The sequence below is a fragment of the Corythoichthys intestinalis genome, chromosome 19, assembly GCF_030265065.1.
Source record: "Corythoichthys intestinalis isolate RoL2023-P3 chromosome 19, ASM3026506v1, whole genome shotgun sequence".
Lineage (NCBI taxonomy): Eukaryota > Metazoa > Chordata > Actinopteri > Syngnathiformes > Syngnathidae > Corythoichthys > Corythoichthys intestinalis.
The window spans coordinates 20,644,745-20,663,321 of NC_080413.1; the positions used below are offsets into that span (position 1 = coordinate 20,644,745).

General features: G+C 39.6%; 1 protein-coding gene across 2 annotated transcripts in view; it reads left to right on the plus strand.

Moving 5' to 3' along the window:
• The window catches only part of LOC130907528 (uncharacterized), a 27,915-nt gene continuing 9,338 nt past the window's right edge, over positions 1 to 18,577 (plus strand). The window contains exons 1-11 of one of the 2 annotated variants that reach the window (XM_057822718.1): positions 3,087 to 3,610; positions 3,741 to 3,806; positions 4,120 to 5,510; positions 5,915 to 9,173; positions 9,263 to 9,436; positions 10,067 to 10,105; positions 11,980 to 12,098; positions 12,731 to 12,875; positions 13,109 to 13,248; positions 15,153 to 15,279; positions 18,145 to 18,180. In XM_057822718.1, the coding sequence (XP_057678701.1) occupies positions 3,762 to 3,806; positions 4,120 to 5,510; positions 5,915 to 9,173; positions 9,263 to 9,436; positions 10,067 to 10,105; positions 11,980 to 12,098; positions 12,731 to 12,875; positions 13,109 to 13,248; positions 15,153 to 15,279; positions 18,145 to 18,180 (5,475 nt within the window). In that variant the 5' untranslated portion in view covers positions 3,087 to 3,610; positions 3,741 to 3,761. Of the gene's footprint in view, positions 271 to 3,086; positions 3,611 to 3,740; positions 3,807 to 4,119; positions 5,511 to 5,914; positions 9,174 to 9,262; positions 9,437 to 10,066; positions 10,106 to 11,979; positions 12,099 to 12,730; positions 12,876 to 13,108; positions 13,249 to 15,152; positions 15,280 to 18,144; positions 18,181 to 18,577 lie in introns of those variants that run through there. The other variant, XM_057822719.1, reaches the window with a different exon arrangement.

The following is an 18,577-nucleotide window of genomic DNA, read 5'->3' on the forward strand; positions in this document are numbered from 1 at the left end:
CAAACGCCCCGGGTTGTTCGAGCTGGGCCGGCCAGATTCCATCGTCAGCCGTGTTCACTTATTACCGCGGAAGACAAGTTGCACTCCCTAAAAAAAAAGATTTATACACTCCTCATGACACGTAATAGCAAAGAGCGGCTGTCTACCGCAGCTTGAAGCCAAGGCGGTCTTCGTTTGAGGCGCACTTAATATTCATCAGCCATTGCGGGGACCAGGCAGACGGTTCTCTAGTCCAAGAGGGGGGGCTTGCTGGAGACCACTGTGATCATGGTAAGATTGTTCAGTTTACTAGTTTGGAAGGGTAACAGTTTGGTGAGGTTGAACTGTAGGGATTGTGCAAGAATGATTTGTTTTTGCACACTCCTCCCTGTTAAGAATAAACTTTTTACATCTTGAATAACGCATTTTATCGCAATCGTTTAACAGTGTCGACAAAGGAGAGCAGAGCTGTACGTTAGTTTAAACTGTAAACACGACTCGCTGTGCATAATAATTAACAGACCCTGTTCAAACTGGAGATCCAGTGTCTTGTTAAATTTTCCATTTACACGCGAGGCTCGACCTCCTTTGTTTCATCATAAAATATGGTCGGTGAGTAAAGGGTTAAATTTGATTCTTCTAAAAGACAGACATAGTCAAACCGCCAAATAAAACAAGCGCAAGCACATTGGGGGGAAAAAAAGTTGGAGTGTGGCGCGTCATTTCCCCCTTAGGATAGAGCTCAGCCTCTTGATGCGTTTAAATGCTGGGGAAGAAAAATGGGATTTAAAAAATTTATATTGTAGTATATTCCAAATAGTACTAGATTGTTTCACAGCAGCTATTTGATATTAACAGATAGTATGTATGAAAATACAGCTCAATATTTTAGTTTCAATATGTTTTTATCTTTAATACATAATGTTTGAAAATGATAGTAAAAATGTCTTTGGCAAATGGGCATTGGAATACTTAATTAAACCACATCACAGGGTTCACACAAATTGAAATAATGGCAATAATTATGTTGAATGTCAAAAAGGTTCTAAGCAAGGGCATAGGTTTGCATAGGGACGGTAGGGACATAACTACTAACTTTTCAGGATTCTCAAATTGTCCCCACCAACTTTTAAGCAACCTTATTTGCATTATATAATGAGTTCTGTTATATAGGTGATTTAGATTGTCTTCCCGTATGTTGTAAGGACAGAAATGACCCAATCATTATTAATGGAATTATTTTCAATATGTTCAGACTTAATTTATCCATTTTCACTTGCTGAATAAGACAGTCCATTTTTTCCCAAAAACGCACGTTTGATTGGCTGATGACTTGCCCCCCTAACATACACATGCACTCACAGCTTCGACAGAAATACATGTCTTCAACATGCCACCTTTTCCAAAGAGAAGGGATATTAGACTTTTTTTTTTTTTTTTTTTTTTCCGGCCAGCAGCAGCCACATTTTTTTGATGAGTTTGGCTTTATTTGTGGACAAAAGCAGCAGCATTTTTTCAGTTATATTGATTTTTTTTTATTTAGGCAGACAATGTTGAGTGGCAAATGTTTATTTTTTTTGTATTTCTGAATAGTTTATTATTAACAAGTTTGTATTGTGTATAGTGCTGCAACGATTAATCGATTAACTCGAGTATTCGATTAGAAAAAAAGATTCAAGTTAAATTTGGCTGCTTCGAGTATTCGTTTAATTAAAGTGGCGTTGTAATGGTTTGTTTTGAAAGTGTTTGCATTTAGTTTTAATGATTTGGGTGGATACACAGCCCTCTAGTCTACTTCATTTCACATGGCTGAATCCATCTCCTCACTGTTAAGATCAACATAAGCTAAGGGGCAGTTTACATGGCGACTCTGCGACACAAAGACGCAATGACTGAGTAGCGGACTCGCCTTGCGTGCATATGGTGTCGGCGAAGACGAAAAATTCTGAATCCTGCCTCCAAAGTGGAAGAATCCGATTGCAGGGGGTTGAGGGGGGCTTCCTCGGCATGCATATCAAAGGCTGCTGCGGCGCGAGACCGTGCCGTAACGCCAGCACTCGTACACGTCACATTGGGCGTGCGCAGCGGTGCTACTAAACATTAAAAACAGCAAATATGGCGGAATGTCGGCTTTAATTTACTGTTTTAATAATATTTTCAAATTAAATATGTTGAACGTTTCCATTTTTGTGCGTTTTTGAACAAAAGAAAAATGACATTGCTTTGAGTGGGCGGGCATATTTTTTTCCGGGCTGAGGGAGCTCGGTGGGGTCAAAGTGCATCATTCTCTGTTGCCCTGTAAATCTGCACTGCCCCCTAGGGCCTGGCATGAATACTACATCGTTTTCATGCGGAATTGCGACATTGTTCAAATGGAGACGCAAATGCAAATATGAAATTTTTCGTATTCTCGTAGAGTCACCATGTAAACAGCCCCTTAGTTTTTGTTTGAGCTAATGTTTTTTAAATGCATTCGTAATTTAGTTTATTGGTATATTTATATTATTATTATATATTATCATTTATATTATATTTGTATTTTATTTTTTTGTGGGAATATGTGTCTGAACCATTTGTTAAGAGCATTGTAAAAAAAACATTTCATAGCATTTAAGCTAGCGGACTTTTGCTATGTAAGTTAGCCAACTGTTTTTTTGTCTTACATAAATCCTCTTTTTTTTTTCTTTCTTTTTATACCGTTTGAGGATCAGCTCAAGTATTTTAATTTTTATGGTCCTTATCCGATTACTCGATTATTCGAACTAAATAGTTAATCAATTAATCGACTACTAAAATAATCGATAGCTGCAGTCCTAATTGTGTATGTTATGTAATTTAAGTTGTGTTGCTCTTTAAATTTGCAAATAAAATCCAGACATTTATTCTGGAAGTTTTCAAAAATGTTTCTTTAGTAGTTTTTGAAAACAAAGGTTTGAATCCAACGGTGTATCACCTGAACCAATACATATGAAACTAAGTATAATGCAGATTTATTTTGCAATGATCAATTAATTAGGTTCATATCACCCAATCTGTATGGTCTTATTAATGTCCCGTCCCCAACAAAAACTTTTTATGCAGGTTATGCTGTTATATGGTCCCTACCAATGTTGAGACCAAACCTACGCCCTTGGTTCTAAGGAAATTCGGTTTTCATTTAGAATACGGAAATGATGCTTTTCTTATAATATGTAACCGTAAAAAAAAAAACAGGCATTGAACTTTAAATAGGACATTGATAACATTCATGCAAGTACACTTCTCCAACATAAACAACATGCCGTGCTAGGCCCTTGATAATGAGCCAAAGATGCCAATCACAAGTCGAATTGGGGGGAAATGGTTTGCTACTCGACCGGTTTTGTTTCTGAAAGCCGTTAGAACAAGGCACACTGAAGGCATCACGCAACCAAACAGCTGCATCTGCTGGAAAGGGGCAGAACATAGAGCAGCAGCGCATTTCTCACATGCCACTCTGCACTGTTCTTGTACAGTTGTGGACGGTCTTTAGCTGATGGACTAAAACATCGGTCAGTTATGCCTGCCTGTGCAGAATTCAGCCTGCACAAGCTGCTGGTTATTAATCTGTTGCGATAGGAAGGACAAGTTTAAGACTGAACTTTGATAAAAGGTAAGTTGCTCTTAGTTATAAAGTTATACATTAATCTGTCACTTTTCTCTGGCAAAATATCCTGTTTGAGAATATTTTCTGCTTTTTTTTTTCCACTTCTATTGTAATGTCTTTGTTTCGTGGTCTGTAGGAACATATGCTCTAAACCAAAATGTTCAACACCTACATAAAGAGTCTGAATGATATGGTATTTACGGTAAGCTTACAGGTTATGCTCTCCTGCATGCCTTTCCAATGCCGAGAGATGCATGGCCGTACAAAAAAAATATTTTTTTTAATTAAAAAACAAAAATAAGGTATCGGGATGAAAAACCAAAAATTTCTAAACCTGCACTGCTCTCATTTGTGCTTAGAGAATGTACTGTACATAACACTGTGTGCGCTCTTATGCTCTTTCTAAACAATGCAAAAAAAGTGCATGTTTTGGAGGGTGTTTTTATAATATATGTACTGTATATTTGTTTTATTGTAATTCCAGTTAAGTAACTCCTCTGTCTTCTTTGCCCTAGTCTGAGAACTCAGAGGAGCAACAGAGTCCTGGTGTCCTGGGCCGAATCGGGAGCTGGCTATCTCCATGGAGGGGAAGGAGTCCCAAAAGTCCTACGGAAAATTCATCTCTAACTTGTGATCAGGCAGTCAAGTCAGAGGGAGAGTGTTGTGAAGAATCTACACAAGCCGAGGCAAGGAAACACGAGCCGGAGGAGAAGGAACAAGTCTCCAATCCCAATTCACGGAGTCCCTCAAGAGACATTTTCCACTTTGAAGAAGTGGACGCCACACAGTCTGCCCACAGAGAGGGCTCTGTTGTAAGCAGCAGAGAGACTCCTCCTAAAGAGGAGGAGTTTTTACTTAGCGAAAAGAAGCGAATAGGGCAGGCCAAAGAGCGCTGTCATGGCACTTCGGCAAGTGGGAATTCTGACAGGATTGCCAGTCATTTAACGGATCTCTCCAGCGCCTCCTCCTCTGAGCAGGGTGTGGTATTGAATTCTGACCAAGTTAACACTCAGCCTTTGGCCCATAAACATGCACAGGCCCAGACAGGAAAGAGGCTCCATGTGTACCTGGAGGAGACAAGTGTGACTCACTGCGGGAAAGACAAAGTGACAGGACAAAAAGTTATCCGCACTACGATTGAGAAAAACCTACCAGTTTTATCAAAGTCAAAATCACCAAAGTCTCCAGGTTTTGATTTATCACGGAGCTCAGTTTCAAGCACTGATGAAAATATAAACGCAAATTTAAAGCCTGTGGTTGTACCACAGGAGGGAGTGTCACAGAACTTACATAAAGACTGGCAGCTGGACCTAGGAATAGACCAAGAACCAACAGAGGCTGGCAACATGGGCCGTAAAAACTCTGCCAAGAGGAAAGGAAGGAAGAACTCTCATGGAGATGCCGCATGTAGCCTTCAGGAAAAAAATCCTTCCAATGTCCAACCTGAGGGGGAAGGAATCCCCTGTTCTGACAGCTCAACATTCTTACCAGAGGGTGAAAGTCCACAGAGTCAAGGTGAAGAGCAGCCATTAGACTCCTCCTCCAAGCACAGCCTCACCTCGCTGGCCTCACCTGGAGGTGGAGAAAATGAGACTTCCTGTCCCAAGTATGCAGACAAATTCCTGGGCTCTGGATCAGTCACTGAAACCCGTCTAACACGCGTCGTTGATGACAGTGCAGACATGGACGAGGATGACAGCTTTTACAAAGTGGAGAGGAAGACAGAGACACCAGAGTCCAAACGGAGAAGTATCAAGGTTTCTCGGAGTGAAGTGAAACTTTTTCCTAAAAATGTGTCTTTGAGCTCCAAAAAAAGTATAGCAGAAGTGGACCTTGAATTGAGGTTGGCACGGGACCAAGACAAAAATGAAGAAAAGGAAGGGACCAAAAAAGAAACTAATGCAAGGTACCTTTTTTTTTTTTCTTCTTTTAAAAATTATTTATAAATAATATTAAAGTTAACGATGATTCATGATGTTTACAAAATAAAAAGGCTTAACCTGTAATGTACAAGGAATACACTTTATATATAATGGGTGTGGAAACAATTCAACCTACCTATCTAGTTTTTAAATACAGCATTGTTCTGAAAACATAACTCTACTCAACTTTGTTTCTTGAACACCTAAAAACAACCACAGCCGAAATAAACAGTAGTACTATACATAAATGGCAAGTGATTTTGAGTTCTGAAAAGTCACTGTCATTGAATCACACATATTTTTCAGAATTTTTTATTTTAGATGTTTCCAAACCCGAGAATGTGCAGGTTTTGTGTTAATTCTATTCATCTTTTAATGTCATACACAGGCAGCAAGACAAGAAAGTTGAAGAAAAAAACGCCATTGGCCGGATTGCAGATAAGATCAATTTATTTGAATGCCAGGGAACTGTGCCTGGCCTCAAAAGATCCTTGCACAATCCTAGGAGTGCTGATGTCTCTCCTGCCAGGAGCACCACTGGGAAGCTTCAAGCTGAATTTTTGTCAAGGTCAAAATCAGCTGAGCGATATGGTGCTGCAAGTTCCAGTCCTGCGACACCCCAAAATGAGATTACACTGACGGTTAAAGAGAGAGCGAGGAACTTTGCAACCGAATCAAGAAACAATTCTAAATCAATGATTCCTCAAAAGTCAACCAAGACGGGAACTACAAAAAAATCCACCACATCTGTGGCAACCACTGCATTAAAGTCATTAAAACCTGACTTTCAGGGTAAACTGGATACTAAAGCGGTGACTGGGATAACACTAAAACCAGATGGACAGGATACTACTGCTGATGGGGTGAAGGCTTCCACACCTCTAGAACAACATGGAACACTGACCTCAAAGGTAGTAGATCAGGGCACAAAATCAAATAGCGTAGAAGTAAGTGTTTCAACGAAAGGCACAGGTGATCATGCCGATCTGACTGATAATTTAAGTCCACGGTCCAAAGCACCTAACAGATCAGGCTCTCGCTCCAAGCGGAGAAAAAGCAAGGAGGCCACTAGTCCAGTTAGCGAAAACCAGGAAAGTAAGCCAAATCTAAGCAAGCAAGAGGCCACTTCTTTAAATACACATGTTGATGAGCCAGTTTTTCTCCCATCCGATGAAGTAGAAGGAATTATATCTAATAAACATACGTTTACAAAAGAGTCTGACATTTCTGATAAACAGCTGAAGTATCTTGATGGTAAAAACATTGATAAACTGGTCAACAGAGTTGAAAAAATAACCGGACCTAAATCCGTCAACAAAGACGAACCTGATACTATTGCTTCTAACGGGAAAGCAAAGAAACCTATTGACAATTCTTCGGTTAGTCTGGCCCAAAAGGAGGTAAAGGCAGAAAGAGAAATTTTGTCACCCAAACAAGATATCAAAAATAATGCTGAGGATGAGTCATCTTCCAGGTCTCAGTTAGTTGAACAGCATATTAAGCAGCCCTCCACAGTGGTTCAGGACCCACCTGCTAAACATCCAAAATTATATGCGGACCCAGCATCGCAGTCTTCACCAATAAGTACACTAAAAACAAGACAGTCAGGTAAAAAAGATACAGAATATGCACAGCCACTCCAAAATATGGACCCAAAGAAAACAAGTCAGAGTGAGACTAAATATGTTAATGAATCAAAAAGACAACTGGGAGATAACAACAGGTTCCCTGAGGAAAAAGACAAAGACACTCTCCAAAAGATTATCCATTCAGATAAAACACAGACTCAATTGACACCCACAAGTTTGCAGAGTATACAAGACAATTCCAAAATAGAGGAAAGTGCTGTGATGGATAATCAGAAAAATCAGACAACGATCAAAGAGACAAGGCCTCTTGAAAATATAAATAAAACAGAGTTAATACAAGCTGAAGGAGCCTCAAACCTCCCTACTTCAAAACTAACTGTCAATCAAACGGCTACTACAAATCAAGGGAGAGCTGAGGTCAACATGGTTAACCAGGAGACTGGAAAAAAGCGTACTCAAAGGTCTTCCAAGGAGGAAATGGCTTCAAATGTGTCTGAGGTGACAACAAAATCTTTAGAAGGGATCAAAAGTGAACATAAGCTACCAGTAACTATAACAGAACAACATCATGAATTTGGACCAGTGGAAAAACTTGAAGGGTCTCTCAGTCAGTCCTCAAATAAACATAAAGGCATTGCTGGTGATTCAAAGAACGAGCAAGTGACTGCAAAAGTTTCTCATGATCTCCCAGCACTGATAAGTGAGCAGACTGACAATACAGCAACTGTTAAAGGGTCTACTCAAATATCTGCTCAGAACAATGATGGAAAAAGCCAGAGCAGTCAAACTCAGAGGTCAAAAGGAAGCTTCAATGAGGGAGAAGTTGAAGCTTCAAAAACAAAATCAAGTTGCCCTCAGTTTGAGGAACTAAATAATACAGTGAAAACAAGTGATCTTACCTCATTCAAGGACTCAGACAAAAAACAGCAAAGGTCTTCTGACACCACCCTAACTAGCTCCACAGTTATTGGACAAGAGAAGAAAGATACGAAAGAGATTGAGCTTCCCCCTAGCGTCAGTGGTGATCTTTCTTCACAATTAAACACAGGCAAAGATGAACAAGTCGAAAGCAAACAAACTCCAACTTCAAAAGTATCAACTTCCCCAAAGGCTAAAAAGCTGAACTCAGACTCAGTGCAGCTGTCATCTCCTAAGAGACTGCATTCTCCACGAGGACTAAGCAGAGATGATTCTTCGCTTCAACAGGATGCTCCATCAAGTTGGCTCGATGTGGACTTTCCCAAACAGAGACTCAAATTCCCAGGAGCAAAGCTTAGTGCTTCTGTTAGTGAGAGCAATCTTCTGGACACTGACGACCTCGATGATGAAAACTTTATTGAGCGAATCAAGAAACTTTGTGCTCCTTTTTCCCTACCACCTCGTAAACACAACCCACTACGGACGCCTCAACCCCCATTTGCAATGCCAGCCATCAAGGAAGACCACTTTGAAAAGACATTTGACCCAGAGGAATTTAAATTTGGCCTTAGGAAGAAAAATCGGTCCTTTGATACAGGCCCAAGTTTATTAGCCAAGCTTCAAAACCCAGAAATTAAAGGTTCTGCAAAGCCTGCTCGGGTGAGTATTGCTGATAGGTGTCTTTTGATCAGTAGTCTGGATAATTCTCAACTAAAAGAAAAGACACCTAAGAAAGATGAAGAGGGCATCAAGGAGGAGAAAGATGATCACATTGTTGTGAAGTCTCGCTTAGAAGGAAGCTGTGTACTTAGCAGTCTAACTACCCACAGTGCTAGGGGGAGAAGAAATGGGGTTCAGGCACTGTCAGAAAGAACCAACTCAACAGATGTATCGCCTGAGCTTAGCCCCTCATCAGATCCAACTACGCCTATTCAGACTAGCACCATTTCATTTGCTGAAAATTCCACCACGCAAAGGAGAGCTCAAACCCAACCGACAGAAGCCGTGGTCAGTGACTCAGGTCCTCCATTTCCCTCGTTTAACGACATCAAGCTGCCTGACTATTTAGAGAAGTACCTCCCTCGGGAACCGGTAAAAACAGAGCAGAGAATACAAGAACAGCCGCAAATCAAAGCAGAGGTTCGTTTTACTATGCTATTCTCGTATAATGTGAATAGTGTAACAGTGACAACAATTTGCATGTTTTGTTTTTTTTGTCTCTTCATTAGGTTACTGAAAAAATGTCAACTCCAGCTTCTGTCCCTGAAGCGGATCTGATTGCAAAACCAAGCATGAACCTCCCCAATAATGTGTCTCCTTTTGGAAATGGAAATACATCTCAAATTTACCCAGCACATTCAGAGCTAAAGCAGCCTCTGACTCAGAGGATGCGTAGTAATCATGTAAGTATGCCACGCACACACGCACACAGACATGGCATGTTTTTTGAAGAAGAAACACTAAAACACTAACAATTTAGAGGAAATCCGAGTAGAAGCTGTTTTGTTTTACTTTGTAACGTGATCTTCTTTCAACATTGTAAGATGAGCATAAAAGCTATTACAATTTGTACAGGACAAACCAACACCATTTCACCGTTTAGTTCTTGTGCCAAAAGTCATTATTAGTTGCAACATAAGCTTCTCTATTTACACAAACAGTGAATCTTTTGTCGAGAGGGGCTGCCTTTGGGTATTGACAAAGACCAGACTGTCGCCTACAGCTCACAGTCATTTGCCTTTCAAGATCTGTGTGATAATGTGGAAAACCTCATTAAATGTTGAACAGTTTTTGATTTGACCAAACACTCCTTACAATGTCCTCAATGGATAGCAATACTTCGGCACTCCCTAAACTGGGAGAATAATGCATAAACAAACTACAGTGAATCCATTTGTGTCCCAGGCAGCAGAATGAAAAGGTTAGGACAATCATTGTGGCACATAGAAATGCAGACCGGCCTCTCATGCAGATATTTGTCATTCTCCACATAGCGTGTCATGTTAATTCTCTGTGCTTTTGCCTCCTCCTAGGCAAGGACTGCAAAAGGATTTCATAAGCGACCTGGAAAGGTACAGTACTTGCCTTACATCCCACATGCAATTGCACTTAGGTTGGAGGGAACTTTGGAAAAACTGACTTGCTGTGCAGAGAAAACATCTGGTTTTCATATGTTGTACTAGGGGGTATAAATACATTTTAGACAAAGTTTTGGTGCAAGGCTTGTTGTGATTACTGTCATGAATCATGAATTTCAAAGCTGCCAGTGCAGTACTTCCTTACAATTAAAAGTAGAAATAAGAATATGTTGGCTACATTAATTCTTATACGTTGTATATTCATTGGTAATGTGTTATTTCTTTATGTGTGGTTTTACAACTTTCCTGATAGTTTTTAATATACTGGCACTACCTAATTTGAGGTTTGTCCAAGAACATACAGTATATACTGTATATTACACCGGTCCAAAAAATGAACTGTGGAAAATTGCTGCTCCACAAGGTTATATTTGTTCCTTTCCTAGACAATAACAAGTACACAAAATTTCACGTTCATAGTCTTTTATTTAGTGTCCGCGCCCAAGCCCTCAAGTTGTCCAATAGTGACCATTCTCTATGCGTTGCCCCCAGGGTGGGGGATAACCAATAAACTCCCAAGTAAGTAACGCGAAATGAAAACAGAACTACGCGGTTTGACGACCTACAAACACACAAAGAAATGTGCGGTTTATTAATTTCGGAACCCTTTGGCTAGGTTCATTCTGCAGGTCTTAATGTACAATTCCGATTTTTTTTTTCTTATCTGTTTTTTTGGCATGCCCGTTCAGACAGCATTTGTCCATGAAGCCCGTTCAAGTATTACACATGCGCACCAATTCGCAGTTCGACATGCGCTCAGCAAACTGACCCAAATGCGCAGAAGCATCAAAACAAATAACTGCCCCGACTCGGCCATGTAAGTAATACTGAAATATTGCTCATTTGGCGCACAGTAAGAAACCGAACACTATCAAGCTTATCCTTTTCTTCATCGTATTTTTTTATGACTGTGGTCAAGCCAGCCTCCTGCATAGTAAAAGCCGAGTTCAAGCTAGGCGCTAACGCGCTAATAAACAGCTATATCGCTGCCGTTTTACATGCTGCTCTCGCCCTTTGCCGATGTAATTGCTGCATGAATTCTGATTTGGGGGACTTGACAGTTCAAACCGCCGCTACATTCTGGAAAAATGTGGCCCATATCGGATTCAAACCGCATATGAAATTGACCGAGATAGGATTTGAAATGGTCCACTTCTATGCGACTTGTCACGTTCAGATTGTCAAATTAATGCGACTTGTCACGTTCAGACCGTCAAGTTAATGCTTCACTCGAGTCGGAAAAACACGAAAAAATCGGATTCCTGCATTAAAACCTCCGGTATGAACCTAGCCTTTGTCGGTTCATTGTGGGAAAGCAATAGGAAAAAACCATTATGGAAGGCAAGACAGTAATTGCGTACCGAATGGCACCAAACTTCAGAAAGGTGTCTTGTACCTAAAAACTAACAAAAATAGACTTGTGAATGAGAAATTCAAAAACTTTGAATAATAATAAACATTACGCTATTGACCGGTCTACTATATATGAACTCCTGTATATGGATGGTAGGCTGGTTGAACACTGTAAAATGTCCCTAGGTATGAGTGTGTGTGTGAAAGGTTGTTTGTCTCCCTGTGCCCTGCGATTGACTGGCGACCAATTCAGGGTGTACCTTGCCTACTGCCCATAGTTAGATGGGGGGCTCTCGGACCTCCGCGACCATCGTGAGGATAAGCAGCTTGTAAAATGAACGAATGGATAAAACTGAAAACACATGCATTTGTCATTCCCCTTGCAGAATCTGTTTTAAAAAATGTTAACTGATAAAAATCCAGTGTTTTTTCTGACCTCCCATATCATTTTACAGATAATGTTGTTCCAAAATGCCCAGTTCAGTGGACAAGTTTATGAGATCTATCGAGATGTAGAGGATGCGACTCACCTGCAGTTCTCAAGCATCATATCTGTGAAGGTCATAAGAGGATGGTGAGTTGTAAACAGCTACGATTCTTTTGGCACATCAAGTCAAATGTAAACTGAAGTGCAGCTCCAATTAGTAATGTTGGATGCTTTGGAATGTCAGTATTGCCTAAAGGGATGAGAGGCTCAGATTAATGAAATTTCAATGAATCATGTTTTTTCTTTTTTCTTTAAACTATTATTGTTTAACTTTAGTTTTTCTGATATTTTTTTACATGCTTTTAAAGTCCAGACATAAATATCTATTTTAAAAAATGTTTTTGTATTTGTTGACTACAATAAGAACTAATGATAGGTCCTTAACAAATGCATTGTTTCAGTTTAAGAGTGGAAAATAGAAATCAGACCAGCAGTGCCAAATAGCATGTCTTGCAAACTGCAGTAATATGCTGAGCCAACCAATAAAGAAAGTGGCCAAAAGCCCAGTCAACCCAGTAAAGCAACTGTTGTTACAAAACACAAAGAGCCAGTCTAGCTGTTTGGACTATTTACATTGAAAAATGACTTGCGAAAGTTTTATTACCTCTTGAAAAAAAAAAAAAGTAACATTATGTTTTCTTTCTTCTTATGAACTGCTTATACTCACAAAGTGTTTTTCCATGTATTTGAGAGTTTTCTATTTTTAAAAATATATACAGCTGGATCCTCTACGAGAAACCAGACTTTCAAGGACGCTGTATTGCTTTGGAGGAGGGGGGGCTCGAATTGACAAATGAGTGGGCAGACCCCGAGACAAACACCACTTCACCAATGCTGATTGGGTCTATTCGTCTTGCCATCCGTGTGAGTGTGTCTTTCAAATGATTCCACCTTTTTTGACCTTTTTAATATGTTATCATGAGCAAACACCGGCCCCGTTCTTCTTACTAATAGACAGTATTATCACATTTGTATTCACTGTGAGTTGCTAGACAGCTACATTTAAAATCACTTTGTTGCAGTTCCAAGGAATGATTTAAGATACGGAACATGCGCAACTGCTAATAATTGCCATTTTGTTCCATTTTTCTTTGCAGGATTACAGCACCCCTCAAATTGATCTTTTCACAGAACCCGAGGGCCACGGTAGACTGACGTCTTACCATGACGACGCCATAGAGATTGGCTCTTTTGGCATCCCGCTGAGCACTGCTTCCATCCAAGTTCACGCCGGGGTGTAAGTAACTCAGATCTAAGTGCAGGCATGAAAATGTCTCACCTTTCGGCGAAATTCGCCGTTTTGAAGTCAAAAAGGGTGACCTATGTGAATTGTGTAGATTCGAGGAGAAAATTTTTAGGGGGGGTTGTAAGTCCAACTAACTAATTAACGACATGTTTTATTGAAGTTGCTAAGCCTGTCGCGATATGCAAGAGTCCATTTCTCGCAAGGTGAACAAAAAAGAGGGCGGTAATTTTCACAGCTGCGTTTTATCAGTGCGTGCGTGCATGCATACATTCGTGCGCGCGTGTAGATGACATATGAGACTCCAGTTCCAATCACAGATGTTTATTGGTCTCAAACACGTCGTAGAATTACAGTTCAGACACACAAAATAAGGAAACACATCTATATTAAACACTGTAAACGTTAGCATGGCTACATTGAGATTAATGGAGGGAAAAAAGACAACCTACTTTAGCCTGCTATAAAACATTGGCAGTCTTCTCCAAAACGCAAACTTGCAGTTAAAAGGTGACACTTCAAATGTGAAAAATCGCTGGTTAACAACATTTGCAAACGAAAAAAATGAAAATAAAAAATCGATCAGTGACACCACAAGCAATGACGAAAAGTGCTTTTTTTGCAGAGATCAAAGCTTACAGTTATCGGTTAGCGAACGTACTTCCAATGAACATTTCGAAATAAAAGCACGTCATGTTCGTCATATAAATAACGATTTCTGGAGTTAATCCCACATACTTCAGAATTAATACTATACTATGTAAATACTATGATACTGCAGAATTCAGATTTTACACTAAGAATAGACCCCCTTTATGAAAAATATGATACTATTATTATATAGTAGTATACTATAATAATAATGCTTCAATTCTTTTTTTTTTTTTAAGAATTGTTTTGAATAATGTTGGAAAGGCGAAGCCAGTGTTCTGAATCTGTTTACATTCCATTCTTTTGCACTAGTAAATGCTATCAGCATTTGACCTCATTGTTGATTAATTATTGGTATTTACATTTTTATTTTTACTTTAATAAAGAATTTAAGAGTTCCAAAATGTTTTTGTGAATTAATAAGCGTCAACAAAAATTTCATTGCGAAATTATAATTTATTTTTTTTTTTTTAATTAGATTAGTCGACTAATAGTAAAAATAGTCGGCTGACTAATCGGGAGAAAATTAGTCGTTTGGGAAAGCCCTAGCATACCGAAACATATTTCCTCCACATCCTTCTCACCTTTTTAACCCCTGACCCATTTTCATGCCTGTAAGTACCGGTAGTTGCCCTCCTGGTGCCATGAAACTATATTGAACATGCTTCTACCTAACAAATAAACTCACATAGCTCTCCTCTTGGGAGTGATTTGGAGAAATGGGGGATTTTCAAAGGCATATTCCATTCTAATACCTTAAATATTTTTGATGAGAGAGGATGTTAGATGTCTTGTATGCTGCAATTAATTGGATGCTCGCACTATGAAGCAAATGAATCTTGTCATCACTAGCTTCCTCATTTTTGTCGTGACTGAAGTCTTACTAGTGATTGCGCAGGAATGTCTGTCGTGCTGATGCCTGTTAGAAGGCACGAGGCATTTGTTCAGGGTGTTGGTTAAGGGGGTGGGGGGTTACATGGAAAGTGAAGAGGTAGAATGAGAGTCACAGACAAAAGGTGTGGTGGAGTCAAGAGAAATTGTTACACCACGTGAATGAGTCAGACACAGGACATTTTTTTCCCAAGGCCTGGAGGAAATTAATGTTAACGCTTGCTCTTTGTAGATTAGATTTTGTAGTTCATCGCGCCACTCATTCTTTCTTCTACATTTCATTTCATGGATGTTCAAGGAGCGTCCACTCGAATGAGTTAAAAAAATATAAGTGTTTTCTTTTCCTCTGCCCTCAGATGGCTGGTGTTCAGTGATCCAGGCTTCCAGGGTATGCTCGCTGTTCTAGAAACAGGAGTGTACCCTGTTCCTGAGGCCTGGGGCTTCCCATCGCCATTTGTGGGATCTCTCAAACCCCTTAAAATGGTTTGTAGCATTTCCATGAAAACATTAGGATTGCCATTAGACAAATACATGTACAGTGGGGCAAATAAGTATTTAGTCAACCACCAATTGTGCAAGTTCTCCCATTTGAAAATATTAGAGAGGCCTGTAATTGTCAACATGGGTAAACCTCAACCGTGAGACACAGAATGTGGAAAAAAAACAACAGAAAATCACAATTTTTGATTTGTAAATAATTTATTTGCAAATCATGGTGGAAAATAAGTATTTGGTCCATACCAAAAGTTCATCTCAATACTTTGTTATGTACCCTTTGTTGGCAATAACGGAGGCCAAACGTTTTCTGTAACTCTTCACAAGCTTTTCACACATTGTTGATGGTATTTTGGTCCATTCCTCCATGCAGATCTCCTCTAGAGCAGTGATGTTTTGGGGCTGTCGTTGGGCAACATGGATTTTCAACTCCCTCCTCACCCCGTGGCGTCAAAATGATAACAAGAGTAGGGATGGGAATTGATAGGATTTTTACGATTCCGATTCCATTATCGATATTGCTTAACGATTCGATTCTTTATCGATTCTCTTATCGATTCTAATTTGGGGAAAAAGAAGAACAAACGTTTTGATTGGCATCGAGTTTGTTTAATCAGAACTCACAACCTTACAAACTCACAACGAAATCAAAAGAGGCCCAAAGCCTCAATGTTAACTGTGGCAATAAGTGGCAAACACACAAGATTGTGTAACATTTTACTGAAACATTTATCTAATAGAAATAAAAAATATTGGTATATATTGGCAGATAGGTTGTTGTTCTGCCTTTGGCAATATGTGTTAAAGCAGGGGTCCCCAAACTTTTTCCTGTGAGGGCCACATAACTTTTCCCTTCTCTGATGAGGGGCCGGGGTCAGTTTGTAACAGAAAAAGTGTGACGATTGCAGAAGTGCATAAATGTAAAAAAATATTGTTTTTCAGAAAGCCACAATCAAATAACCCTTTCTGGATTCTTCACGAAATGAAAATAAATAAAATAAAAATATAATAATAATAATTAATAATAAAAACACTATTAATTAAATAGATAATAACCAAATAACCCTCTCTGAATTCTTCAAGGAAAAAGGCCAGGAAATAAATAACACGATTGAGGGAAAAAAAAAAAAAATCAAAATGGCCGGACCAAATGTGGAGGTATTTGGGCCGCGGGCCGCAGTTTGGGCACCCGAAGAAATGCCGCATCCAAGCGAGTGAGGAGCGAAGTGAGAGAGGGAAACACTTCAACGAGCCTACGTTCTTTGTTAATGTTAATATCTACAGAGGCAACGCCTGTATGTATCATCTTTTGTGTTGTTGTTGTTGTGTTTCCACTCGCGATCGGACACTTAAATCCAGTTGTGTAGTGGTTTGAGCGATGTGCTAATGCTAGCGAACGAATGCTAACCATACTGTTATTAGCAGCTAATCATTGCTGTTTACGTTGATGCAAACCTGTTTGTTATTGGGGACGAAATTGATTTGTTTCATTTCTATTCTTAGTTTGACTCTTCAAGTGATGGTTGAATAAAGTCAGCAAATTATACCAACGTCTTCTACATTGTCATTTGGGAGTTTAGCTAGCTGTATAGCCAGAACTGAGCTTTCGCCTCTCTTTGAGGACAGCGCAGTTGTATTCCCTCCCGATGCAGTTACCTCCACCTTGCAATGACTGCAAGTCGCTTTGTTGTATTTTTTCCTCGTGAAGTGAAGACACACTTTAGAGCGTTTGAACCTACGTGCTGTCATTGTTATGTTTGTGGCTGCAATGCTCGTGCTTACCCGTCGTAACCTTTCATTTTCACACTTTCCTGGTGAAGTGTAGTCAAATTTTGGAGCGAGTGGTTCTTGGCGCCATGCTAGTTTGATGCGTCTGGACAACAAGACACGTCACGACGCAACACGCGTCTTTAGGAATCGTTAAAGGGATTGTTAAGGCTTTTTTATTGTGATGTCGAGGCCTCGAAACACTCGGAACCGGTTCCGAATTGGAATCGGATTTCGATTCCCATCCCTAAACAAGAGGGACCAGGACGACTGATCTGTGTAAAGGAAAGAATGAATGGGGCCATGTATCGAGAGATTTTAAGTGAAAATCTCCTTCCATAGCAAGGACATTGAAGATGAGATGTGGCTGCGTCTTTCAGCGTGACAATGATCCCAAACACACAGCCAGGGCAACAAAGGAGTGGCTTCGTAAGAAGCATTTCAAGGTCCTGGAGTGGCCTACCCAGTCTCCAGATCTCAACCCCATAGAAAATCTGTGGATGGTGTTGAAAGTCTGTGTTGCCCAACGACAGCCCCAAAACATCACTGCTCTAGAGGAGATCTGCATGGAGGAATGGGCCAAAATACCATCAACAATGTGTGAAAAGCGTGAAGAGCTACAGAAAACGTTTGGCCTCCGTTATTGCCAACAAAGGGTACATAACAAAGCATTGAGATGAACTTTTGGTATTGACCAAATACTTATTTCCCACCATGATTTGCAAGTAAATTCTTTAAAAATCAAACAACGTGATTTTCTGGGTTTTTTTTCCACATTCTGTCTCTCATGGTTGAGGTTTACACATGCTGACAATTACAGGCCTCTCTAATATTTTCAAGTGGGAGAACTTGCACAATTAGTGGTTGACTAAATACTTATTTGCCCCACTCTATATTGTGACCATAACCCTTGAAAAAAAAGTTAAATCTTCATTTCAGACTATGTTGTGTGAAAACGTATGAGGCATAAAATTCGTATAAAGTCTTCATTTCAGGCTATGTTGTGTGAAAACGTATAAAGTACGTATAAAGGCTGTCAAGGTCTTGAATGTGCTGGATTTATTTAGACCTTTTTGTTTCTTTCAGGGTGGTTTTAAAGTGGAAAATCCGAATGAAGTTAAGGTAAGGCAGTTGGCTCAATACACTTGTGTGTAACTGTGTTTTAAATTTAAGAATGAATGACCTCAGACACCTCCTGACTTATTGTGTGGTAATGTCTTCTATCAAACATTTTAAATCCTTCTGCAACAGGATTCTGTGATTCTTAACAATCAAGTCCAAAAGAGCTTTTAAAAATTAATTGCTGTATATTCTAACTCATGTATATACTGAGCTCAACTAGTTTTCACTCTTTCAAACTACCCAACTTAATCCTCATGAAACTTAATTGCTTACTCTTGAAATGTTGTCTATGATAACAAGTACATAGATCGAAACTAGGGTTGTCACGAAACAAACAAAACATTCTGATTTTGGCACAATTCCTGCGTAAAGTACGCAGATAGGGTAGCAAAACCAG